At 41.1% G+C, this 26,465-nt stretch overlaps 1 protein-coding gene across 6 annotated transcripts in view; it reads right to left on the bottom strand.

Annotated features, from left to right (window-relative positions):
- The window catches only part of PHKA1 (phosphorylase kinase regulatory subunit alpha 1), a 139,669-nt gene extending 115,432 nt beyond the window's left edge, over positions 1 to 24,237 (bottom strand). For all 6 annotated transcript variants that reach the window (XM_044911546.1, XM_044911548.1, XM_044911547.1 and 3 more), the window contains exons 1-4: positions 24,152 to 24,237; positions 22,789 to 22,947; positions 15,492 to 15,539; positions 13,464 to 13,632 (exon numbers count right to left, since the gene is read on the bottom strand). In XM_044911546.1, coding sequence (XP_044767481.1) covers positions 13,464 to 13,632; positions 15,492 to 15,539; positions 22,789 to 22,947; positions 24,152 to 24,229 — 454 coding nt within the window. In that variant the 5' untranslated portion in view covers positions 24,230 to 24,237. The remainder of the gene's footprint in view (positions 1 to 13,463; positions 13,633 to 15,491; positions 15,540 to 22,788; positions 22,948 to 24,151) is intronic.
- Between the last annotated feature and the right edge of the window lie 2,228 nt (positions 24,238 to 26,465).

The following is a 26,465-nucleotide window of genomic DNA, read 5'->3' as shown; positions in this document are numbered from 1 at the left end:
TGAAGAGACTTTTTTCCATTGGATATTTTTTCCCCCACTGTCAAAGATTAATTGACCATATAGTTGTGGATTCATTTCTGGATTTTCTATTTTGTTCCATGATCTATGTGTCTATTTTTGCACCAGTACCATACTGTTTTGATCACTACAACTTTGTAATACAATTTGAAGTCCGGAATTGTGATGCCTCCAACTTTTTCTTTTTCAAGGTTGTTCTGGCTATTCGGGGTCTTTGTGGTTCCATACAAATTCTAGAACTGTTTGTGCTAGCTCTGTGAAAAATGCTATTTTGATAGGGATTGCATGAAATGTGTAGATTGCTTTGGATAACATAGACATTTTAATAATGTTTGTTCTTCTAATCCATGAGCATGGAATGTTTTTCCATTTCTTTGTGTCATCTTCAATTTCCTTCATCACTGTTTTATAGTTTTCAGAGTACAGGTTTTTTACCTCTTTGGTTAGGTTTATTCCTAGGTATCTTATGGTTTTTGGTGCAATTGTAAATGGGATCAATTCCTTGATTTCTCTTTCTGATACTTCATTATTGGTGTATAAAAATGCAACAGATTGCTGTATGTTGATTTTATACCCTGCAACTTTACTGAATTCCTGATCAGTTCTAGCAATTTTTGGTGGTCTTTAGGGTTTTTTTTTTTTAAGATTTATTTATTTTACAGAGAGAGAGAGAGAGAGGGAGAGTTGGGGGAGGGGGCAGAGGGAGACAATCTCAAGCAGACTTCCCGCTGGGTGGAGAGCCTGATGCGGGGCTCAATCCCATGACCCATGAGATCATGACCTGACCCAAAACCACAAGTTGGACACTTAACCAACTGAGCCATCCAGGTGCCCCTAGGGTTTTCTATATACAGTATCATGTCATCTGCAAATAGTGAAGATTTTATTTCTTCCTTACCAATTTGGATGCCTTTTCTTTCTTTTTGTTGTCTGATTGCTATGACTAGGACTTCTAGTACTATGTTAAATATCAGTGGTGAGAGTAGATATCCCTGTCTTGTTCCTGACCACAGAGGAAAAACTCTCAGTTTTTCCCCATTAAGGATGATATTGTCTGTGGTTTTTTTTCATATATGGCCTTTATGATGTTGAGTTATGTTCCCTCTAACCCTACTTGTGGAGGATTTTTTATCATGAATGGATGTTGTACTTTGTCAAATGCTTTTTCTGCATCTAATGAAAGGATCTTATGGTTCTTATCCCTTCTTTTATTAATGTGGTGTATCATGTTGATTGACTTGAGAATTCTGAACCACCGTTGCTACCGAGGAATAAACCTCACTTGATCGTGGTGTGGTTCTTTTAATGTACAGTTGGATTTGGTTTGCTAGTATCTTGTGGATAATTTTTGCATCAATGTTCATCAGGGATATTAGCCTGCAGTTCTCTTTTGTGTAGTGTCTTTATCTAGTTTTGGTATCAGGGTAATGCTGGCCTCACAGAATGAATTTGGAAGTTTTCCTTCCCTTTCAGTTTTTTGGAATAGTTTGAGAAGAGTTAACACCTCTTCTTTATTTTTTTTAAAGATTTTATTTATATATTTGTCAGAGAGAGAGAGAGAGAGAGAGAGAGAGAGAGAGCACGAGCAGTGGGAGCAGCAGAGGCAGAGGGAGAAGCAGGTCCCCCGCTGAGCAGGGAGCCCGATGTGGGGCTCGATCCCAGGACTCTGGTATCATGACCTGAGCTGAAGGCAGATGCTTAACGACTGAGCCACCCAGGTGCCCCAACACCTCTTCTATAAATGTTTGGTAGAATTCGCTGGTGACACCATTTGGCCCCTGGACTTCTGTGTGTAGGGAGTTTTCTGATTATTGATTCAATTTCTTTGCTGGTTATTGGTCTGTTCAAGTTTTCTATTTTTTCCTGTTTCAGTTTTGGTAGTTTATGTGTTTCTAGGAATTTATCCTTTTCTTCCAGGTTCTCCAATTTGTTGGCATATGGTTTTTCATAATATTCTCTTATAATTGTTTGTATTTTTGTGTTGTTGGTTATTTCTCTCCTCTCATTTGATTTTATTTATTTGGGTCCTTTCTCTTTTTAGTAAGTTTGATTAGAGGTTTATCAATTTTATTAATATATTCAAAGAACCGGCTCCTGGTTTCATTGACCGTTCTATTGTGTTTCTAAATTTTCTATATAATTTAATTTTGCTCTAGTCTTTGTTATTTCCTTCCTTCTGCTGGTTTTAGGTTTTGTTGTTCTTTTTTAGCTCCTTTAGGTAAGGCTGCTTAGATTTTTCTCACTTCTTAAGGTAGGCCTGTATTGTAATATACTTCTCTCTTAGGACTGCTTCTGCTGTATCCCAAAGGTTTTAGACTGTTGTGTTTTCCTTTTCATTTATTTCCATGTATTTTTAAACATTTCTTCTTTCTTTTCCTGGTTGACCCATTCATTGTTTAGTAGCATGTTATTTAACCTCTATGTATTTGTGGTCTTTCCAAATTTTTTCTTGTGGTTGACTTCAAGTTTCATAGCCTTGCGATGAGAAAAGATGCATGATATGATCTCATCAGTACTGGTTGAGGCCTGATCTGTGACCTAGATCTGTTCTGTACGTGATCTGTTCTGGAGAACATCCAACGTGCATGTGAAAGGAATGTGTATTCTGCCGCTTTGGGATGGAATGTTCTGAATATATCTGTTAAGTCCATCTTGTCCAGTGTGTCATTTATATCCATTGTTTCCTTGTTGATTTTCTGCTTAGATGATCTGTTCACTGATGTAAGTGGGGTGTTAAGGTCCCCTGCTATTGTGGTATTATTATCAGTGAGTTCCTTTATGTTTATTATGAATTGTTCTATATATTCGGGTGCTCCCATGTTGGGTGCATAAATATTTACAATTTTAAGATATTCATGTTGGATTTTCCCCTTTTGATATATTATGATATAGTGCCCTTCTCATCTCTTGTTACAGTTTATTTTAAAGTCTACTCTGTCCAATATAAGCATTGCTACTCTGGCTTTCTTTTGATCTCCATTTGCATGATAAATGTTTCCCCATCCCCTCACTTTATAATCTGCAGGTGCCTTTAGGTCTAAAATGAGTCTCTTGTAGGCAGCATATAGTTGGATCTCGTTTTTTTTAAAACCCATTCTAACACTCCGTCTTCTGATTGGAGTGTTTAGTCCATTTACATTCAGAGTAATTATTGATAGATATGTATTTAGTGCCATTTTATTACTTGTTTTGCCATTGTTTCTGGAGATTTTCTCTGTTCCTTTCTTGTGTTTGTGACTTTTGGTCTTTCCTTTCCACTCAAAGAGTCCCCCTTTAGTATTTCTTGCAGGGCTGGTTTAGTGGTCATGAACTCCTTTAGTTTTTGTTGGTCCGGAAACTCTTTCTCTCCTTCTATTCTGAATGACAGACTTGCTGGAGAGAGGATTCTTGGCTGCAGATTTTTCCCATTCACCATTTGAATACATCATGCCACTCCCTTCTGGCTTGCCAAGTTTCTGTTGAGAAATCTCCAGCTAGCCTTATGGGTCTTCCCTTGTAAGTTAAGGACTCCTTTTGTCTTGCTGCTTTAAAGATTTTTTTCTTTATCACTATATTTTGCAAATTTAATTACAATATGTCTTGGTGTGGGCCTGCTTTTGTTGGTTTTGATGGGAGTTCTCTGTGCCTCTGGATCTAGATGTCTGTTTCCTTCCCCAGATTAGGGAAGTTTTCAGCTATTATTTCCTGAAATAAATTTTCTGTCCCCTTTTCTCTCTCTTCTTCTGGCATGCCTACAATACGAATGTTATTACATTTGATGGAGTTACTGAATTCCCTAAGTGTATTCTCGTGTTCAGCTTCCTCTCTTTTGTTCAGCTTCATTATTTTCTGTTATTTTGTTCTCTACATCATTTATTCATTTCTCTTCTTTTCCAGCCTTGTGTTAATTGCATCAAGCCTATTTCCATTCTCAGTTACTGCATTTTTTCTGATTCTTTTTTATTTCTCTTATCTCTGCGGTAAGGGCCTCCCTGAAGGCTTCCATTCCTTTCTCAGGCTCAGTTAGTACCCTTATGATTTTTGCTTTAAATTCTCCATCAGGCATGTTAATTCTGTTTCACTTAGATCTCTGGCCATGACCTTATCTTGTTCTTTTATTTGGGATGAATTCCTCCGTCTTGGTATTTTGTCTAAATCTCTGGCTTCTTCTGTCTGTTAGGAAAGCCCATATGTTTCCTGCTCCTGAGAATAAAGAAGTCATATAGTGTCCAGGGTTTGGTGCTTCAGGATGTGTCTCTGGTATGTGTTGCATGCATCTGCTGTCATGTTTTGGTTGCTCTATCCTTCAGGCCAGGCATCTGCAGAGGCTCTCCTTGCCTGAAGTGGGCAGTGTTTGGTCCTTGGCCATGATGTGGCACATTTTAACTAGTTTTAACTAATGCTCTTGTCTGGTTGTAAAATGAGACCTGACACCATTTCCAGCAGAACTGAAGCCCTGCTGAACTCTCTGGTCAGGTGACGTGGTGTGGGCAGGTTTTTCTGCTGGTCTTCCGGGCACGGGACCTGCCATGCTGGGACTGAGGCAAGCCTGACTGAGAAGGGCAGTCCCGCAAGAACACAGGGGAGAGGGGGCTTGGTGTAAGCATGTTTGGCAGCCAGTGTGGGCAATGTGTTGCTTCCCACAGGTGGTTCTGTGTTTATGGTGAGGGGCAGGGGAAGGAAATGGTGCCAAACAACTCCTTTGTCCCCATAGAGGCATCTCTCTGAACTCTGCCTCTCAGGAACATGCTCCAGGAAGTGCAAATAATCTCCCCTCTGTGTGCCCCAAGTGCCCTTCGGATTGTTGTTTCCACAGAATCTGTCCCCCGGTTGTTTGCCTGCCTTCTATCCAGGAGAAGGGCAGTGCCCTCATGGCTCCATCCCAGCCAAGCCTGCTGATCTTTACAACTCCAGTCCTTAAGCCCTGCTGGTTGCAAGAACTCAAGAAAGTAAGCCCTTCTCATTTTCCCAGCCAATGGCTTTGAGGAAACATTCTCCTTGTGCATTCTAATGTGCTCCTCCCTCTCCTCCCCGCCCTCTCTCCTCTCTTCAACCACAGCTCTCTCCCTTTGTCAGCACCCCATGATCTGTTTCTCCCCTAAAGCATGTCTACATACTTCCTACCTTCTTTGATGTGGCTTTTTCTGCCCCTTAGTTGTGCAGTTTGTTCTGTCAGTCTTCAGGTTGATTTCTGGGGTATTCAGAATGATTTGAATAGTTATCTAGTTGTGTTTGTGGGACAAGACAAGCTTAGGGTCCTCCTACTCAGCCACCATCATCTCAAACTTTTCTATATAATTTTATATCTTTTAAAGAAGTTGAGAGGAAATTACATATTTATATTTTGTAATATTAATCTTATAATTTACCATTTCTGGTGGTCTTCATTTGTTCCTGTGGATTTGAGTTACCATTTGGTATTATTTCCTTAATTCAATATTGCTTTGTTCCCACACACTTACTTAATTCTGTCATTATCAAATATATTACACTTTTATATGCTATAGCCCCAGTGATACAATTATACTATTTTATACAATTGATTTTTAGATCAGTTAAGAAAGGATATGTAATTATATTGCATTTTATAATTATTTTTACCACTGTTTTTTCTCTATTTTTATCTTTTTTAATTTATAAAAAATTCATTTTTAAAAAAATTATATTAGTTTCAGGTATACAATATCAGGATTCAACAAGTCTATATGTTTCTCAGGGCTCATCAAGTTAAGTGTACTCTTTTTAAAAAATTTTTTTACCTATTTTTTTAAAGTAAGCTCTATGCCCAACATGGCACTTCAACTCATGACCCTGAGATCAACAGTCCTATGTTCTATTTACTGAGCCAGCCAGGTGCCCCAAGTTAAGTGTACTTTTAATCCCCTTTATCTATTTCACCCATTCCCACTCCCAACCAACCTCCCCTCTGGCAACCACCAGTTTGTTCTCTGTATTTAAGAGTCTGCTTTTTCATTTTGTCTCTTGTTTCTTCATTCGTTTTTTAAGTTCCACATATGAGTGAAATTATATGGTATTTGTCTTTCACAAGTAGTTTTTTTTTTGGTATGGATTCCAATTACTATCTGGGGTCACCTGATTCCAATATGAAAAACTTCTTTTAATAATTCTTATGCAGTAGGTCTACCAGCAACAAATTTTCAGGTTTTATTTATCTGGGAATGTCTTCATTTCACTTCATCTCTGATAGTTTTGTTGGATAAAAGGTTCTTTGTTGACAGGTTCTTCTTTGAATAATACATCATTCCACTTCCTTTGGGCCTCCATTTTTTCTTCTGAAGAGAAGTCAGTTAATAACTTTATTTGGGTTCCCTTGTACATGACAAGTCATTTTTCTCATATTGCTCTCAAGATGTTCTGTTTATTTTTGGCTTTTTAATATTTTTACTATGATGTTTCTGGGTGTGGATCTCTATTTATCCTACTTGGAGATCATTGAGCTTCTTTGATGTATAGATCAATGTTTTTTATCAGATTTGAGATGTATTCAGCCACGATTTATTTGAATATATTTTCTCTCCTTATTCTCCTTCGGATACTCTCATTACACATGAGTTGATGCTCTAAATCGTGTCCTACATTTCTCTTGGGTTCTATTCATTTTTATTATCTTTTCCTTTTGTTCTTCAGATTGCATAATCTCTGTTGATTTATCTTCAAGTATGTTGATTCTTTCTCCTGCCAGCTCAAATATGTTCAGCCTCTCTAGTGAAATTTTCAAAAATAGCACCAGCATTTTTCACAGAACCAGAACAAACAATCCTAATATTTGTATGGAACCACAAAAGACCCCGAATAGCCAAAGAAATCCTGAAAAAGAAAAGCAAAGCTGGAGGCATCATGATTCCAGATTTCAAGCTACATTACAAATAATCTGTAGTCATGAAAACAGTATGGTACTGGCACAAAAACAGACACATAGATCAATGGAATAGAACAGAAAACCCATAAATGGAACCATAACTATATGGTCAACTAATCTTCAACAGAACAGGAATGAATATCCAATGGAAAAAAAGACAGTCTCCTCAACAAATCGTGTTGGGAAAACTGGACGGCAACATGCAGAAGAATGAAACTGAGCCATTTTCTTACACCATACACAAAAATAAATTCAAAATGGATGAAAGAGCTAAATGTGAGATAAGAAACCATCAAAATCCTAGAGGAGAACACAGGCAGCCACCTCTTTGACCTTGGCCATAGCAGTTTCTTACAAGACACATTGTTGGAGGCAAGGGAAACAAAAGCAAAAATGAACTATTGGGACTTCATCAAGATAAAAAGCTTCTGCACAGCGAAGGAAAAAATTTAAAAAACTAAAAGGTAACAGGGGCATCTGGGTGGCTCAGTCACTTAAGCGCCTACCTTCAGCTCAGGTCATGGTCCCAGGGTCCTGGGATTGAGCTCTGCATTGGGCTCCCTGCTCAGCAAGGGAGTCTGCTTTTCCCTCTGTCCCTGCTCATGTTCTCTCTCTCACTCTCTCTCTCAAATAAATATATAAAATCTTAAAAAAAAAACCCTAAAAGGCAACATATGGAATGGCAGAAGATATTTGCAATTGACTTATCTGATAAAGGGTTAGTATTTTGTATGGATAGAGGTTTCTATGATTTGTTTTGCATAACTGACCACCCCAACTTGTACCTACACAGGTGGGATAAAGAATGTTATTTGTGACACTTGTGCTGCGTAAGTGACCTTGGGAGCCTGATTAGTTGACATTAGCTGGCTTCTAGGTCAGAATTGGCCCTTCTGGTCTGGATGCCAAGAGCTATAAATTTTGCCTTACATCCGCTCCAGCTCCAGGCTGGGCTGCCGCCCCCTGCCCCCCCAGTGGAATCTGGGAGGGGAGGCAAGCACACCTAGCCCAGGATCCTTGAATATGTAAAGATATGATAATATAGGACTGCAGCTTGCTCCAAATTGCACATAAGCAAACAACTGTTTAACTTCAGACCCCATCACTTGCCATGTCATTTGACCTATAAATATGGCCCTTATGGGGACGGTCAGTTGGAAGTCCCACCTGAGGGGAGGACTCTCTGTCCAGGCCTCTCAATCAGGTCTCCAGCCTGGCTATCTCCAAGGGGCTTCCCCAGCTAATGAGACTGGATGTTGTAAGTACCCAATTTGATGTAACTCTGTCTTATTCTCCTTTTCTGCTTAGTATTGCCCTCATCTATGTGTAGATTTCCCTTTTCTTCTTTCTGTTTCTATTAGATTTTTATAATATCAATAAAGTATTTTTTCCCCTTTGAAACTAAGAGTATGGCTGCCGTGAATCTTTTCTTTAGAACAGTTAGTATCCATAATCTATAAAGAATTTATCAAACTCAACACCCAAAAAAACAAATTAATCCAGTTAAGAAGTGGGCTGAAGACACAAATAGACATTTTTCCAAAGAAGACATCCAGATGGCCAACAGACACATGAAAAGATACTCAACATCACCTATCATCAGGGAAATACAAATCAAAACCACAATGAGAGGGCGCCTGGGTGGCTCAGATGGTTAAGCGTCTGCCTTTGGCTCAGGTCATGATCCCAGGGTCCTGGGATCGAGTCCCACATCGGGCTCCCGGCTCAGTGGGGAGCCTGCTTCTCCCTCTGACCCTCTCCCCTCTCATGCTGTTTCTCTCTCGCTCACTCTCTAAAAAATAAATAAAAAATTAAAAAAAAAACACAAAAAACCCCCCCAAAAAACCACAATGAGATACCACCTCACACTGGTCAGAGTGGCTAAAATTAGTAAGTCAGGAAACAACAGATGTTAGTGAGGATGTGGAGAAAGGAGAACACTTGTACACTGTTGGTGGGAATGCAGACTGGCGCAGCCACTCTGGAAAAGAGTATGCAGGTTCCTCCAAAAGTTAAAAATAGAACTACCTGATGATCCAGAAATTGCACCACCAGGTATTTACCCAAAGGATATAAAAATACAGATTTAAGGGGCACCTGGGTGGCTCAGTTGTTAAGCGTCTGCCTTCGGCTCAGGTCATGATCCTGGGGTCCTGGGATCGAGCCCTGCATCGGGCTCCCTGCTCCGTGGGAAGCCTGCTTCTCCCTCTCCCACTCCCCCTGCTTGTGTTCCCTCTCTCCCTGTATCTCTCTCTGTCAAGTAAATAAATAAAAATCTTAAAAAAAAAACCAGATTCAAAGGGGTACATATACCCTGATGTTTATAGCAGCATTATCAACAATAGCCAAACTATGGAAAGAACCCAAATGTCCATCAACTGATGAATGGATAAAGAAGATGTGGTGTATACATACACAATGGAATATTACTCAGCTGTCAAAAAAGAATGAAATCTTGCCATTTGCAATGATGTGGATGGAGCTAGAGTGTACTATATGCTAAGCGAAATAAGTCAGTCAGAGAAAGACAAATACCATATGATTTCACTCGTATGTGTTATTTAAGAAACAAAACAGATGAACATATGGCAAGGGAAAAAAAAGAGAGAAGGAAGCAAACCATAAGAGACTCTTAACAACAGAGAACAAACTGAGGTTTGATGGAGGGAGGTGGTTGGGGGATGCATTAAATGGGTGATAGGTATTAAGGAGGGCACTTGTTATGATGAGCACTGGGTGTTATGTGTAAGTGATGAATTACTAAATTCTTTTCTGAAACCAATATTACCCTATAGGTTAACTAACTAGAATTGAAATAAAAATTTGGAAAAAAAATAAGTTACTATACTTTTCAACTCCAAAATCTCCATTTGGTTCATTTTTATCTCTTTTTTTATTATTATTATGTTATGTTAATCACCATACATTACATCATCAGTTTTTGATGTAGTGTTCCATGGTTCATTGTTTGCATATAACACCCAGTGATCCATGCAGAATGTGCCCTCCTTAATACCCATCACCAGGTTAACTCATCCCCCTCCCCCTCCCCCCTAGAACCTTCAGTTTGTTTTTCAGAGTCCATCGTCTCTCATGGTTCGTCTCCTCCTCCGATTCCCCCCGCTTCATTCTTCCCCTCCCGCTACCTTCTTCTTCTTCTTCTTTTTTTTTTTTTAACATATAATGTATTATTTGTTTCAGAGGTACAGGTCTGTCATCTCTTTATTGATATTCTCTATTTGATGAAATACTTTCATCATATTTTCCTTTACTTTGTTAAGCATGGTATCCTTTAGGTTTTTGGACATTTTTATAGTAACTGCTTTGAAGTCTTTGTCTCCTAAATTCAACATAATGGTTCCTCTCAAAGGCAGTTTCTGTTACCTGCTTTTTTGTGTGTGTTGACTCAGACTTCCCTGTTTCTTTGCATGTGTCATACGTCTTTGTTGCAAACTAGATTTTGCGGATAATATGTTGTAGAAGCTCTATAGATATGTCGGTACCCTCCTATATGGGGCTTGTTTATGTTTACTTGTTATTTGTTTAGTGACTTGGCTGGACAATTTCAATGAACTCTATTTTTCCCACAGTATGCAGCCTCTGATGCTGTTCCTTGGAGGATGTAGCCTTGGGCATACACACTGTCACCTAAGGAAGACCACAGTTTTTGTTTTAGTCTTCTGTGGTCTATTAAGTGTCTGCCTCTGTTGGTATCATACTCAGCTGTTAACCTCCACCAATTGCCAGCTGATTGTATATTGCCCTGAAGTAAAAATTGTTCCACGGTCTCATCCAGTTAAATTCAAGACCCATTTCAGGATTTTGAGGCCAGCCTTTGACACTTGTTCTAACCCTAGGATAACTCTTTTTAGCTGTCTCTGTCCCTGGTTCTTTGCTAAAACTTCTGGCTAGTCTATGGGTTAGTGTGTTGCTCTAATTGAGCATCAGACGCCTCGTAATTTCTTAGAACAAAAATCTTCACTGTTTTTCAGAGTGCCCTTAGACTTGAACTTTCCCACAGTCAGTTCCAAATAAAGTCAGTTTTCTTGAGAGGGACTATGGAGCTTTTCTGTTCGCGTGGCCTGCCTTTCCTTCCATGCTACTAGCAAGGTGGGCCCGGCCTATTATTCTTGGACTGCTCTGCCTGGGGTTAAGCTCCATGAGTGGGACTGAGGAGTAGGAACGGAGTTCCAGACCTCTTAGTTATTCTTGGCTAGACCAGAGCTTCTGTAACACAGAGGTGGGGAGAATGAGAAATGCTGGCAACCTCTCTCGGGGAGAGATCATAGCCCTAAACCAAGAGCTAAGGGAAGAGGAAGCCTTATATTCTTGGCTACATGCATGCTCAGTAGTGCTTGTGTCATGGTGAGCGGGGCGAGGGAGGGAGTGGGTTGTGGTCTAAATGCCACACTCTCACTGCTCTTACCAAGATTTAGATTTGCTTGAATAAATGTTTCTCTACTTGCCGTATGCCCTTAGGACAATGTCCAGTGACTAAATGGTCGGGTTTTTTTAACTATATTTTCATAATTTATGGTTATTTTGCTGGGGGGAAGGGCAGTCAGCTTCTGTCTAAGCCTCTCTTTTAACCAAGGTTGAGATTTTTAAGAGTTCAAACATGTGCAGAGAATTGCTTCCATGAAAGATGAAAATTTTCCATAAAATCTTTCATGTGTTATCTACTGATTATCTCTCATATCTATCCTTTTCATCCTCAAGGCTACTGCAATATACAATGTTCTCCATCATTTCTTGCCTAAAGTATTTCACTAACCTCCTGACTAGTCCTCCAGCGTAATTTTCTCTTCCATTCCATCTATCCTCCTGCAACTGAGCAAATCATCTGAAACTTTCTTGACTGTTTACCTTGAGTGGTTCTCTGATGACTATAGACTAAACTCCAAACTACCTAGCATGATTTACAGGCCCTTAAACAGCTAGCTCCAACTTTCTAGCTTCATCTTTTGGCATTTTTCCAGATCTATCTTATACTCTAGCCATAGAAGATAACTAGTCTTACCTTGGTGGCCAGTATCTTTCCAACTTTTGTGCTGTAGCCATGCTATTCCCTTTCCTTCTCTGACTTGTGAAATTCTACTTATTCCTATATCAAATTATTTTTTTAAAGATTTTATTTATTTATTTATTTGAGAGAGAGAAAGAATGAGAGAGAGAGAGAGAGCACATGGGCGGGGGGAGGGCCAGAGGAAGAAGCAGACTCCCCACTGAGCAGGGAGCCTGATGTGGGGCTTGATCCCAGGACCCTGGAATCGTGACCTGAGCCGAAGGCAGATGCTTAACCAACTGAGTCACCTAGGTGCTCGGCCTGATCAAATTATATCCATCTTTTTTTCCAAGCACCTACCAAAGTCAGCTTATTAAGGTGAAAATCAAATATTAAGTCAGAAATCAACAAATATTTGTTGAATGCGTATGTTTCATATAAGCCTCTTTAGTATATTTCTGCTTCCTTTCTGGACTCAAAATGAAAACCATAAGAAATATTTAGACAGTTTGCTTTGTAGAAAAACACTCCAGAGTTGGTACTAAAAGAATATTAGAAATGGAGTTATAGCTGCCATTCTATTTAAATGCATAAAACCTAAAAATATATTTACTCAGGGATGAACCTCCCCACCAAAAGATGGGAGTATGTGGGTAGCTATGTTATAATTTTAATAAGAGGTAATTCAGGTTCTGCGCTGTGCACTGCAGAGGGAAAAAAAAGGAAGGCTTTATCACCAAATATTTATTTATGCAAGAAACGGAGAACAAGAATATTCTGGGACAATTCTTACCCTGAATGCCCTTAGTACTTAGTTCTATAGCCAGATAGAAAGAGAGGGAAATTAGAATGTCAAAAATGTAGTATTCTGAGTACATTTTAATTACTCAGGAAGATCTGGAAAAGGTCCTGTTTAATTTACAAACTGAGTATAATCAGATTCATTGTCCTCCCCAAGTTAGGAGAAATGAAAGGGAATTATGTTGGTTCTTACACTTGCCTTTTTCAGGTAAAGCACCTCAAACTAATAACAAAACCATCTGAAAAGGGTATATTATTCAATAATAAAAAAAATCAATATTTGAATTCTGATTCCTAAGTTAATTCCCTTAATATAATTTAGATGCCTTGTTTATAATATATACATAAAGAGTAGTATAAAGTAGGTGATTCAGTTATGTTAATACTTACTAAAGGGTGGTCAGTGCATAGCATGAGAACAAGCAATAAACCCTAGCCCTTCTTTCCTATGTCACCATCTCATGGTATCTGAGGCATAATGAAAGATAAAGATAAAAAATACCCACCTAAATAAAATCTACCCCAGATTTCTTGGTTCTCCATTCTTAAAAAAATTAATTAGTACCCCAGACTTGTTTTTCAAGGTAAAAGAATACTAACTAGACCTCAGAGAGTTGTTTCTCTGTAAAAAACTTGCAAAATATTATATTTCCGCTGTGGGTCTTTGAGCAAGGTCCACAGCTATATCATTTTCCGGTCAACACCTTGGGAGAAGCCACATGTGCCAGAGCACGTGCTCCTCACTGCAGGGGCTCCCAGCCATTCTGTCCTGGTACTGACCTGAGGCAGTCATTTGCGCTAAGAACAGCAGGTACACGGAGGTAGCATCCAACTGCAGGTGTCCCCACTGGTCATCACCCACTACAGTGGCACAGGTTTTGGTATTGTACTTGGCGTGGAGGCTATCCTTGGTACTCTGACTATACTTGAAGGATTCCACTTTATCCACCTGAAGAAAACAAGAACAGTAAAGGAAGGCAATGCAGAAACTTCGTCCCATATGCCATCCTTCTGTAGTACTCTAACATGTATCACCGCATTTAGTTTTCAGGCGATGGTGAATACTTAAAGTACGTTGTTACTTCTCCCCCGCCCCCCCCCCCCCCCCCCCCAGACCCCCCCCCACCCTAAGGCAAGTAGGAAAGTCTGCTGTTGCTGTTTTTTTTTTAATTTAAGCAATTCAATTATAAATTCATGCCAGTTAAAGCCAGCTATTTCCTACTCACTAACTCTCTTTTGCTCTTCAGATGGCTGTTTTGTCACACTGTAGATACAAACTGAGATGCAGAGGGGTTGAGTGTGAACAGCCTAGTAAGAGACAACTGAGTTGTAAAAAAGATTCCTTTGTTCCTGAAACAGAGGGAGGAATGTTGAGGGAAATTAGGATAAGGGGATCTATTTTGAAGGAATACTGAAAAGAGCTGGGGAGAGATACATGCAGTGGCAGAGAAAACGTATGAACGAAGGCTGAAACCAGAGGTCAGAAAGGAAACATCATGCAAGGGACCAACTGAAAGACTTTGTTCCTGAAACTGAGGTTGGATTGTATGTGCATCTGATATGTGATAGAAACTACTATACCTTTAAATAAGGTTCATGAAGTTGGTGGCTTTAAACCTATTTGGTAAGGTGGAAAATAGAAAATACAATATCTAAAATACAAACAGAAAAAAAGGAGCAGAGAAGGGGAAAAAAGAAAATGATGGCAATGAGCTACCCCAGGCGAGAGAGCACTGATAAAGAAGTTCAGAAGTCTGGAGTTGATTTCTTTCTACTTTAGACTTGTTGCGTGCCTGTGGATAGTCACTTTATTAATCTGGGCCTCGACTGCTTCTTCTAATAAAATGTAATCTTGGTCTCAAGAAAGTCAGTTCAGATTCAATGTGTGCAGCATGTGTAAAGATCTCCTAGGATAAAAGCAAAACACTTTCTTTTCAGTAAAATACTTTTGAATAAAAAAAACCATAAACCCAAGAGATAAACCATAGGATGCTAAAAAAATTTGCAGTGTGTGTGACAAAACACTAATATCCATAATGTATAGCAACTCCTCAATTAGTCAAGAAAGAGACAGCCCAAAATAAAAACAGACAAAGGACTTAACAGGCAATTAACAGAGGAAATGCAAGTTTTCAATCTACACAGGAAAGGATGCTCAACTTCATTCAAGGTCAGGAAAACGCAAATTAATGCAAGCAGATATAAGTCTTTGGCACTAATCTCTAATCCTAAAATCTAAAATACTGCCACAAAAGTTCTTCCTCTTTAAGTTCTGTGCCAAAATTCACTTGGTGGCAACACTTGATTCAAATTGACATGGGGCTATTTGTAGTCTTTTCTTATTTCACTGAGTGTGAAAATGCATGTTTCTCTATGGAGAGATTAATGTTTTTGATGATACGGTGCTGTTCTGGACCTGCTGAGAGCATAATATTCTAGTATCTGCGCTGTACTGAAAAATCTGAAAAAGTCTGAATTCCAAAATTTATCTGGTCCTAAGGGTTTCATATGAGGGCTTACAGGCCTGTATCATCTTTACTCAATGTATGTAATTGTGTGTACAATAATGATGAAGTCTACTAAAAAGGCATTTGTAGAGGGGAAAAAAAAGACTGGAAAGAAACATTTCAGTGGTAACTGGGTGGTGAGAACACGGGTGACATTTCCCTCCTCAATTCTACAAATTTTCTAAAATTAGTGTCTACTATTTGTGAAATCGAAAGAATATAAGCTATAAACAATTCCTAAAGGGTAGAGACACTATTACAATGTGCTTTTATTACAGGGGAGCTGTTAACAATGCCATACCTGTCTGATCATGCAGTGCAGCAGGCCCCTCATCAGCTTCACTACACTCTGCAGAAATAAATGGAAACACGACTGTTATAAACACCCCTAGATGCAGGAACACTTACTCAGCAACTGCAGTTGGTACATGACCTTTTCAGAACAAGTAACCCTATCCAGGGTTCCTATTTACATGGCATTTACTTTATAGGCACACAGAAGAGCTAAACTGCAGCTAAAAGTGGAATCAAAAGCTGCAGTTGGTGCCTCCTTCAAGTCAAAAAAAAAAAAAAAATCCAAGCTCCAACAGGTTTATATAAAACCAAGCCAACCATCCTGTTAGAGGACATTCTGCCTGGAGAGAAGACAGCTCAAAATTCCTAAAGCTATGAGGATATTCTACCATAGATCCTATGGCCTAGAGAAGCCAACATCATCATTTTCTTTTTTCTAAAGTAGCCAAGACTTATCTTCAGGAGTTCACAGAAATATTTATCTGTACATTTTCCTTAAAGAATAAATGAACTTCAATTCAGAATAAGTGTAAAGGGGAATTGTTAGTGCAACTCAACCTCTTTTCCATGAAAAAAAGCTACAGCCATTCTTCATTATCAAATCAACACTCTTTCTCTTACTAGGGCTTGGCAATTTCTAACGCACTTAGTTTTCCAATCACATTCCAAAATTCTGATCACCAACTATATACTGTACTAGTTGGCATAACATAGTAATAATAATATATTTAATTATAATATGGTATAGTAATAATATGCTACACTAGTTATAGTAAATGACACTAGAAGGGCCCATCAACAGAGGCACGGGTAGGCAATATGTTTTGGAAAAACATAGCATCAAATGGCTTCTCCATTTCTTTAAGCTTTCCGTTTCACAGTCCAAAAGAAATACAACCAGGTTACTCCAGGGAATGCTAGCTCAGAGGTGGCTTCAGGACATCCCTGAAAACTAATCTGCTTGGGAGTCAGATCACTCTGTCATTCCTTCAAAACACTGAAGTGGGACTATAAGCAACAGGCATGATAAGGATAAGTATCTATTAAATTATGCTCCAAGTCTTTATGTAGTCTTTTATTGAGAAAAAATAAAAAGTGTTTCCTTGGGAGAGTTCCCTTTCTTAAGTAATTTCTGTCTACAAATGGTACCCTCCCCTTACAGAGCAAGGGAAGTGTGTGTATATATATACATATATATATATGTATATATATATATGTATATATGTATATATAGATAGAGAAAGCGAGAGAGAGCGAGAGAGAGCAGGCAGGCAGTATATGATCTCGTCACCTTTTAAAGCATGAAGATTTATTATAAATAGTGAAACTGATTGCAACCCCTATAAGAAAAATCTCTATCACAAAAAACGGGGGGGTCACCTGGGTGGCTCAGTCAGTTAAGCGTCTGCCTTCAGCTCAGGTCATGATCCCAGGGTCCTGGGATCGAGCCCTGCATCGGGCTCCCTGCTCAGCGGGGAGCCTGCTTCTCCCTCTCCCTCTGGCCACCCCCCCCACCCGGCTTGTGCACTCTCTCTCTCTCTCTGTCACGTAAATTAAAAAAAAAAAAAAATCTCTATCACTACTTTGACCCTAATGAAAGAGACCATCCTTTTAATATACCCTGTTAGAGAAAGCATTTAACACAGCCTCCTCTGTGGGGAACTTGATTCAATTCCGAACTATCTTCTACATGTCACCACATACTCACAGCTTTCTATCACATTCTTTCAACTTTCTTTACCATCAAGCCCTGTTACTGCCACCTACATTTTCTTTTCTTTTCTCTTTTTTTTTTTGGGAGAGAGAGAGAGAATGACCACGAGAGCAGGGAGGGGGAGGGGCCACGGGAGAGGAAGAAAGAATCCTAAGCAGGTTCCACGCCCAGCACAGAGCCCTACAGGGGGCTCGATCTCATGATCCAATGCTGAGATCCTGACCTGAGGTGAAATCAAGAACTGGACGAGTAACTGACTGAGCCACCAAGGCACGCCTATGCTTTCTTTAACTTAAACAGCAAATATGGGAATCATGGACCCAGTGGAGAATTCCTAATTCCACTTTTGTCCTCCTGGAATGGCCACTGCCAGTCATTTCTGTTCTCAAGTTCTAACTTCCAAGTCAGGATAAAATTAATAGAAAGCATGGGGATATAGGAATGAGGGAAACTATCTGTACTTGGTGTTCCCCCAAAGTGGCCATTTTCTGTTTCAGTGTTCTAGTTAGCATTAATTATACATGTTCATTCATATAGTAGTGCTTCTAACCACATCAAGTGCCACCATATCTATGTAAGTATTCATCTCTCTCTCTCTCTCTCCAGGTATATGTACAATCAGATGTTTGTGGGGCATCTAAAATATATAAAACACTCTACCAGACTCTGTGGAACATAAAGATAAGGGGGGGACAGAACACAAAAGTTAAAAAAAAGTAAACTACAAATATAGTCTACCTAACAACTCCTAGTTATCCTTTAAAATCCATTTCCTCTGTGCGTCCTTCCTTGCTTTGCTCAAAGTAAAGACATTCCTGCCTCTGTGTCCCACAGCACTTTCTATTGTACTTCTCTCCTATAGATATTGTGCCTACAGTATCTGTCCTAATGTATTGTTTAACTATTTGCTTATATATCTGTCTCCTCCATTAGACTATAAACTCCTTAAGAAAAAGGGACAGAGACCAGGTTCAGAAATAAAACTTTAAGTCAATGGACTGAGCAGACTTATTATTATTATTATTATTATTAGAGAGAGAGGGAGCAGGGGAGAGGGAGAGAGAGAGAGAGAGAATCTTAAGCAGGCTCCATGCTCAGCACAGAGCCCTCATGACCCTGAGATCCTAACCTGAGCCGAAGTCAAGAGTCAGATGCTTAACCCACTAAGCCACCCAGTCGCCCCACACAGGCTTTATTTTAAAAAATGTATATTCCATGTTTGCAAGTAACCCCCGAATCAGTCATCAAAAAAATTGCGTGTGTGTGTTATGTGTGTGTGCATGCATTTTGAGAGAGGGCGGTTGCAAGTATGACCAAATATTAACAATTTAGTGAATCGGGATAAAGAGTCTATACAAATATGCTCATTTTACTATTTTTAAAACTTTTCTGTAAATTAAAAAATTTTAAAAATAAGAAGTTGAGAGCTAAATATAAACATTTTGTCCCGTTTTGTTTTTTTATATCTAGCACAGGGCCTGGCACACGACAAATTATATAAAGTCTGCTAAATGAAAAAGTGAACATGTTGAATGGTACAGACCACAAGTGATCTAGAAATTCCAAGAAAGTAGTCCCAGGAAAGAAGTGGTCACTGTACAATTGAGTGGTGGCCTTATGAGGATAGAAACCACAGAAAAAGTGGGAGTGGTGCTGGGCTTTGAAAGGGGAGTATTAGTTCAGATTGGAAGACAACAAGGCATTATGGGTGGAAGACACAACTTGTAAAAAGATTTGAAGGTGAGAATGTCCATGACTTCCATGGAGGAAAAATTCAAAAAGACTTAATCTGTAGTCATTAAGTCCAGGTTGTGTTCATGGCACCACCAAATTCCAGCCTCATCTCCAAGCTTCAATCCCTTCACTTGTAAATTGGGGAAGATAATACCTAAATCACAGGGTCCTGTGAGAATAAAATACTAGTAATTATGGGGAAGTATGTAGTACAACAAAAAGTATTTACACAAATGTCAGGTATTCTTATTAAGGGATTGTTAGAGGAGTAATGAAGACACCAACCTGGCTGGAACTGGGGGTGACAATGCAGGACACCAGAATGATACGATACTGAAAAAGCAGGCTAGGACCAAGCCCCAGAGAGTCTTGCCTATCAATCTCAAACATCTGGATTTTACTGGTAGGGAAAGGAGAGCCAGAGAAAAATTGCTGGGGATGCAAATGGTATCATTTGAATTTTCACAGCAGTGTTAAGTGATCAAAGTCTAGACTGTGGTTGAGGCAGAAGGGAATAGAAAGGAGGAGATGAATTCAGGAAAAATTATAAGAATCAACAGACTTTGGCCTGCATGTATCAAAAGGCAAAAGGGGCAAGTCAAAAATCACCCTAAGGGCAGCACTTTTCAAACACTGTTTTATAGAACACTAGTTAGTCCAGGAAATTCTGGAAAGGTTGTAAAACCCACCCTCATCTTAGATTCGAAATGCACATTAGTACATCAAAGACTCTGAGAAATAATGGAGTAAAGAAACCCACTGTTTAACATATCCCCAAACTTATTTGACCTAATGTTCCGTGGAATACACTATGGGAAATTCTCTAAATAATGTTGCCCAGGTGAATGAGGTAGAACGAGGACACCAATAAGAGAATAAAGGATGTATGCTGAGTTGCTGTTTTCGGGGGTCGCTTTTATTGTTTTATTGTTTTTAGTAGGGAACATGGGGTTTCAGACATTCTGAGCTTGAGAAGCCAGGTGCAACTGAGCAGAAGACAATGAAAATCAGGGTTTGAAACAAGTGAGATCAGATTTAAAGATGCAGTTTGGGAAGTCATCCTTAGAAAGGGAATAGTTAACTCCTGAGAAAAGATAAGAGACTACACAAAGAGAACAAAACTGAGGACGAAGCAGAACTGAAGGCATCCAAAGAGCTATGTCTATTTGTGTGCCTATTTATTTTTATGGGTGTATTTCTATATCTATGTGACCAAGAGCAAAGGGCATTTATAAAAACATATATGTGCATAGTTATATTCTCAATCTAAGATAGAAATAGTCACCTAAACCCTTGTCTTCTAATTCTCTTTGGTTCTCTGATATTGTTTCTTAGAGAGGAACCAAGGTGAGAGTTGGAAGGAAGGGTGAAAATGATTAACAGTCAGTGGTTTGGGAAAATCCACACAGTAGTGGAGAGTTGAGAATAGGTGGGAATTTAATCTATGGATTTCCTGGATTTAATCTATACTCACTTATTGGCCACAAATCAGTGGTTATTACCCCTAGCTGCACTTTAGAATCAGTATTTTTAAAAAATACTAATGCACCAGGGCTTCACTTCCAGAGATTTATCTAAATTGTTCTAGGGTGGGGTCTAGTAAGGGTAGTTCTTAAAAGCTTCTCAAATGATTCCACTGTACAGCCAGAGTTTGGAACCACTCATGTAGATTAGGGACAAATCTAGCTAACCATGTGTTTTGTAAATAAATCTCTGGCTGCTTTTGTGCAATAATAACTGAAGAGCTGAGTATTTGGGCAGAGATCACACATGACCCACAATGCCAAAAATATTTCCTCTCTGGCCCTTTACAGAGATGGTTTTTTGATCCCTGGTCTGAATTAACTGAGTCAGGTTTGAGAAAAAAAGTTAATGAGACCTAATAATAAAATGTGTTTTAATTCATAATGAAAGGCCATACAAATTTTAGGATTCCCAGAGAAATGTTTCTTTTTTGAAGATGCTTCCTATTGCCGTAATGTTTTTGAGATATTTCGAAGTTATTATTGAGGTAGTATGAAAAATATTTTTGGGCTATGTTAGAAACTATTTAATGAAACATTAAAATTTTAAAGTAAACAATTCCCACCATTTGCATTGACATGGATGACATGGATGGAACTGGAGGGGATTATGCTAAGTGAAGTAAGTCAAGCAGAGAAAGACAATTACCATATGGTTTCACTCATATGTGGAACATAAGCAATAGCACGGAGGACCATAGGGGAAGGGAGGGAAAACTGAAGGGAGAGAAATCATAGAGGGAGATGAGCCATGAGAGACTCTGGACTCCAGGAACCAAACTGAGGGTTACAGAAGGGAGGGGGGTGGGGAATGGGGTACCTGGGTGATGGGCATTAAGGAGGGCACGTGTTGTGATGAGCACTGGGTGTTATGCGCAACTAATGAATCACTGAACACTACATCAAAAACTAATGATGTCCTATATGTTGGTTAATTGAACATAATAAAAAAATAAACATTTCAGTCTTTCCTTAATTTCCCCCCCTTCCTCTGTTAAATTATTTCTTCCTGGACCATAGAAGGAAATATGTCAGCAAGGAGACAACAGATTTCTTCTAATAGTATTGAAAAAAAAATCGGTCAAATGGTACTAAGTATGGAATCTTGGGTACTGTTCCACTGATATTATTCTCTAGCAAAACAAACAAAATACTGAGGTCAAAATAGCAAAACATTACAGTAGGATGTAGAATTTCAGGGGTGAGAGGAGGAGTAGGGTTATAGGATTTTTAAAATACTCCTCTATATTTTCCAAATTCTTACAATAGTTATGTATTATTTTTATAAGTCATAAAAATATTGATCTATACTTCCTGGGCTAGAGCAAAAACTCCCAACAGCTTTTTTTTTCTGATGGGCCTAAGTCCCTCTCAATAATGGCTTGAAGGAATAATGAATACCTGCTGTGCAGAGGACAATATAGTGAAACTTCCCTATCGCCAGGGACTGCAACCCGGCTATATGTTGATGCCCTTTAAAAATAACCAAACCTTAATATTCTGATTTATAGATGAAGACTAGAGCTCAGATTGCCTAAGTCAGAGGGATACCACTTGAGCAAATGGCTGGTGTAGAATCTTCTCCACTAATGGAAAAGAGTTCACATGTACCTTACAACGGACAGCAGAGTATCACATTAAGAGACCCTATGAAACTCAGAATATCATTTTCTGGGTCACTCAAGAGAACGCAGCACCCTCTGTCTGAACAGTTCTATAAAGGATGCTACTTTCTATAAAGGTGAAGGGCCTTAAAAGTTGGCTTAAAGGCATCTGCTGACTCTGACCTTATTTTGCTGAGGGAGGGGCCCAGGCTCTGAAACAGAGGTCATAGGTATAAAATTCAACAACTAAATTCTTTACTTGTGTCTAGTTGTGAAGGTCTGCGAATTTGTATCAGTTACCCTCATACAAATACCACCTATAATTTTTTAAAAAATAAAGTAAAATGATAGATACCTGCCCCCAAACATTCTTCTCAATGAGAATAAATATCCTCGAGGCTGCAAAATACCTTTACTTAGGAAGAGGATTATAAATTTCAGCAAAGATCCCAGGATAGGCTTTTCCACTATAACAGAACAGACTGTGCCCTTTTCCCCTGAATCAGCAAGTTTCAAGTTTCCACTACATCAAAAATTGTACATTAGTACAATACAGGAAAGCTTTTTGGAATGTAATTTCAACAAAGTGAAGAGGGAGGGAGAAAGGCAAAATACACTTCTTTTAGCTCCTTAGAGCTACATTTCCTTTAATTCCTGCTCCCCAACCCGCCCTCCCACCCTCACTACCACACACAGCTCCAGATCTCCTTGTATATTTATTCTGAGTACCTGCTCCAGTTCATAGGCCTTTGCCTTATCCTCATCCCGGTCTGCATTCTTCCGGTAGGCCAGGCCCAAACCCCACACAGCCAAGATACTGTACACATTATCTCGGACCCAGGCATCCTTCTGATCATAGCTGGCTGGAAGCAAGCCAGTCACTGGATTCTGCAAGACCAAGAAAAACAGGACAGGCAGGTAACCATAAGCTGTTAATATGAGGAGACCAAACTTATCAAAGGGGTCACTTAGGCACTTTGGTCTTTCTTCTACTCCACTACTCCGGAGTTTTAGAACCTCCCCTTCCTACCAAGTGCAAGCAACTGCTATCTTGAATAAGGGGAAAAAGCTAGCTGAAGCTTTACGAGTCTGAAATGTGAGTACTGTTAAAAGAAAGGCAGTATTTTAACTTTCCAGTTAGAAAGAATAAACTATCAAAACTGAAAAACTAGCATTAAAGGACTAGAAAAAAGTATATAATTAACAGTATATACAAGGTACCTCAAATCTTCACATTAGTCTAGCCTTAAAATGGCTAAATGTTCCCCTAGTTCTCTTCTTTGGCTGGAGGGCAAGAAGATGACGCCCAAGCCTGGGGCAGGGGAGGGGGTTGTCAATAAACAAGCTTCAACACGTCTTTCTTTCTTTCTTTTTTAAGATTTTATTTATTTATTTGACAGAAAGAGAGACAGTGAGAGGGAACACAAGCAGGGGGAATGGGAGAAGAGAAGCAGACCTCCCGCCGAGCAGGGAGCCCGATGCGGGGCTCGATCCCAGGACCCTGGGACCATGACCCGAGCCGAAGGCAGACGCTCAACGATTGAGCCACCCAGGCGCCCCTATTTTATTTTTTTTAAAGATTTTATTTATTTATTTGACAGAGAGAGACAGAGAGAGGGAACACAAGCAGGGGGAGTGGGAGAGGGAGAAGCAGACTTGCCGCCGAGCAGGGAGCCCGATGCGGGGCTCGATCCCAGGACCCTGAGATCATGACCTGAGCCTAAGGCAGACGCTTAACGACTGAGCCACCCAGGCTCCCCTTCAACACGTCTTTCAACTGTGCCCCCCTGGAACCCTGCTGTGACTTGGGGGACGGCGGAGGGGGCGAAGGGCAGGGCTTAGAAGCCAAGGCTCAGGGCTCCCCGCTAACGGTGCTTGACCCTAGTTCTGCTCTCGGCCCAAGCCCAACACCTATCTTTTCTTCAGGGTCCTCTAAGGCTTCCCCAGCTAGGGGGCGGGAGAACCTGGTACGTACACACACGTACACACACGTACACACACACACACACGGTGGGGGGTTCATCCAGCCGTCTCCGTCTGGGCTATCACACTGCACACCCTCGGTGATTACAGGCGACACCCCTTCACCTACCTGATGGCACAGGATGGTCTGATGCACCAGCCGAGCGTAGCCATCCAGTCGGACCCCAGAGTTACTCCGGCTCCTCATCGCGCCACGTTTCCAATCCCCTCAGAGAAACGGCCTGCGTGCCACAGGGGCCCTCGGCCCTCCAAGTGAGGGGGCTCCAGGGCAGCTCCGCCCTCGCGGTGGGAAGCCCGAGTGCCAGGCCCCGGCTGAGCCCTCCCACCGCTCAGGCCTGGCGCCGGCCGTCCACGCGCCGGCGGCCTCTGGAGCCCCAGCACACGCCAGCAAGTGCCCGAGACTCCCGCGGTCTAGGGCCTCGCCGCAGCTCCCCGCCCGGCGTCGCCCTCTGCCGCCCTTACTCCCGCCCGCCCTCCAAGAGAGGATCCTGCCTCCCCCGCCGACCTCCCGGACGCGGCCGCCGGCAGCGGGTCACGGGCGGCAGCGCCGTCTCCACCTTGCGGGAGACGCGAGCCGGGGGCGGGGCGGGCGCGGCGGGTCCTGGCAGCTGCGCGCTGCGTCCTCGGGGTTCGCCTCGGCCCGCCCCGCCCGCGCGGGTCCCCAGCGCCCCCGCCCGCTCCGCGGCCGAGAATGTGTCACCGTAGGCAATATGCCTCCAGAGGTTTATTTTCGAAACACCTCCAACGACTAGTTAAGTTTTCCACGCTTGCTGTGCACGCAGGATGTTGAGGAGGCCGTTTCTTCCGCCGGCCTGGTTTTAGGAACCTAGGGAAACTTCAAACCTAAAAGGCGAGACGCGCGCTTGGCGGCCAGGGTCTAAAGAATTGGAATCTCCGGGGCTTTACTGTATTTCGTACTCTTGACTAAAAGCTCAGATTAAACTCCTCACTCTGACCCAAACCGAACAAGAAAGAACTCCCTAAGGTCCTTTCTTCCTTAGAAACTGGTGAAGAGCCAGGCACGGGAAGGAGGGGGCAGTGGTGCGCTTTGAGGAAACTAGTTCCCGGGGTGGGGGCCTGGGCCGCGAGGCCAGCCGGGCCTCAGGACGGCCTTGGCTGGAGAGGAGTTGGAGGAGGTTGTGTAACTGCCTTGGAAGGCTTCCTCGTGCGCACGTAGGTCACACGGCTGAGGCAACAAAGACTCAGCTGAAAGTAAAGGGGCCAAAGGGAGGATAGAAAAGAAGCCTGTAGGTAACACTGATCATTGGCCACAGGGTACTCTCGGCCCGCACCCCGCTCGGTGTCCTGGCGCCAGGACCATCGCTCCCTGCGTTTGCTGCCCTCAACCCCCACGCTCGATCTCCGCCGGTGCCAAGCCTGCACGCCTTTCAAAGCTCGCTTTAAGTACCAGCTGCTCTCTGAATCTCAGAGTAAGAGAATTAGACTGACCTTTCAACTCCAACTCCGAGAATCTGTGGTTCTAAGCCGTCTCCAGCCACCTCGCCCAGGCTACGGTGATTTTGTATTTTCATGTACCTTTTTATTTCTCTAAATTTAGTCTCTTCTCACAAGCTCCCTCCCTTCCAACACCCCGCGCACCCCTGCCCAAATTAGCATCAAGCCTGGCACCAAGGAGGTGACTAGCAAATATTCCTTAATGTTGATGATGAGGAATGAGGAAATGCTCAAGAACTCAGATCTGGAACTTTCAGTTTCAACAGCCAGTCAGTGATACAATTAGACACGGTGATACACTTAGAATTCTCAAGCAAATAGTTCCCATTGCAGTCGCTTGCTATGCAAATGCCAGGATTGGCAAATAAGCCATTTCAAGGCCCAAGGGCACAGGGGAAGAAAAAGTCTTTCCAGGGAAAACTACTTCATTTTGGACGAAAGAGTGCTTGACCTTCCCTGCTCTGGCCCTAACTCCCTGACATCTTTCCCTCAGCTTGTAGCCTCCGAAGCCTTGTCTCTATCCTTGTCCCCTTCAGGCTACTGCCCTCTCTTTTTCTTCACCTTACCATCATTTAAAAATGTTCTAAAAATATTAAAATAATAAATGCTCACTAAAGAAAACTTGAGAAGTATAGAAAAGTAAAGCAAATCACCCATAATTCCTTCACACACACAACCACCTGTTAATATTTTAGTGTAACTTTTCTAGTCTTTTTATTTCTTCTGCACAGACCTCCCTCCCCGCCCCCCCGCCGTGCCCCGAGTTATTTAGAAGTATGACTAGATTAGGAATATCCAAGGTAGGGTGACACCAAGAAAGGTAACTGGCTGGATGGCGTTAGCTTGGTGCTTTCAACCTCAGTCCAGGCTGGGTAGATAGTCCTTCAGCCTTAGAAACTTGATCTCCTCAGTGCCCCAGAACTGGTCAGAGTCAGGAGGCTGACTCATGCCGATTACCTTATGAGATT

The sequence above is a fragment of the Neomonachus schauinslandi genome, chromosome X (assembly GCF_002201575.2).
Source record: "Neomonachus schauinslandi chromosome X, ASM220157v2, whole genome shotgun sequence".
Classification (NCBI taxonomy): Eukaryota; Metazoa; Chordata; class Mammalia; order Carnivora; family Phocidae; genus Neomonachus; species Neomonachus schauinslandi.
Note: the sequence above shows the minus strand (reverse complement) of the source record. Positions and strands in the feature narration are given on the sequence as shown.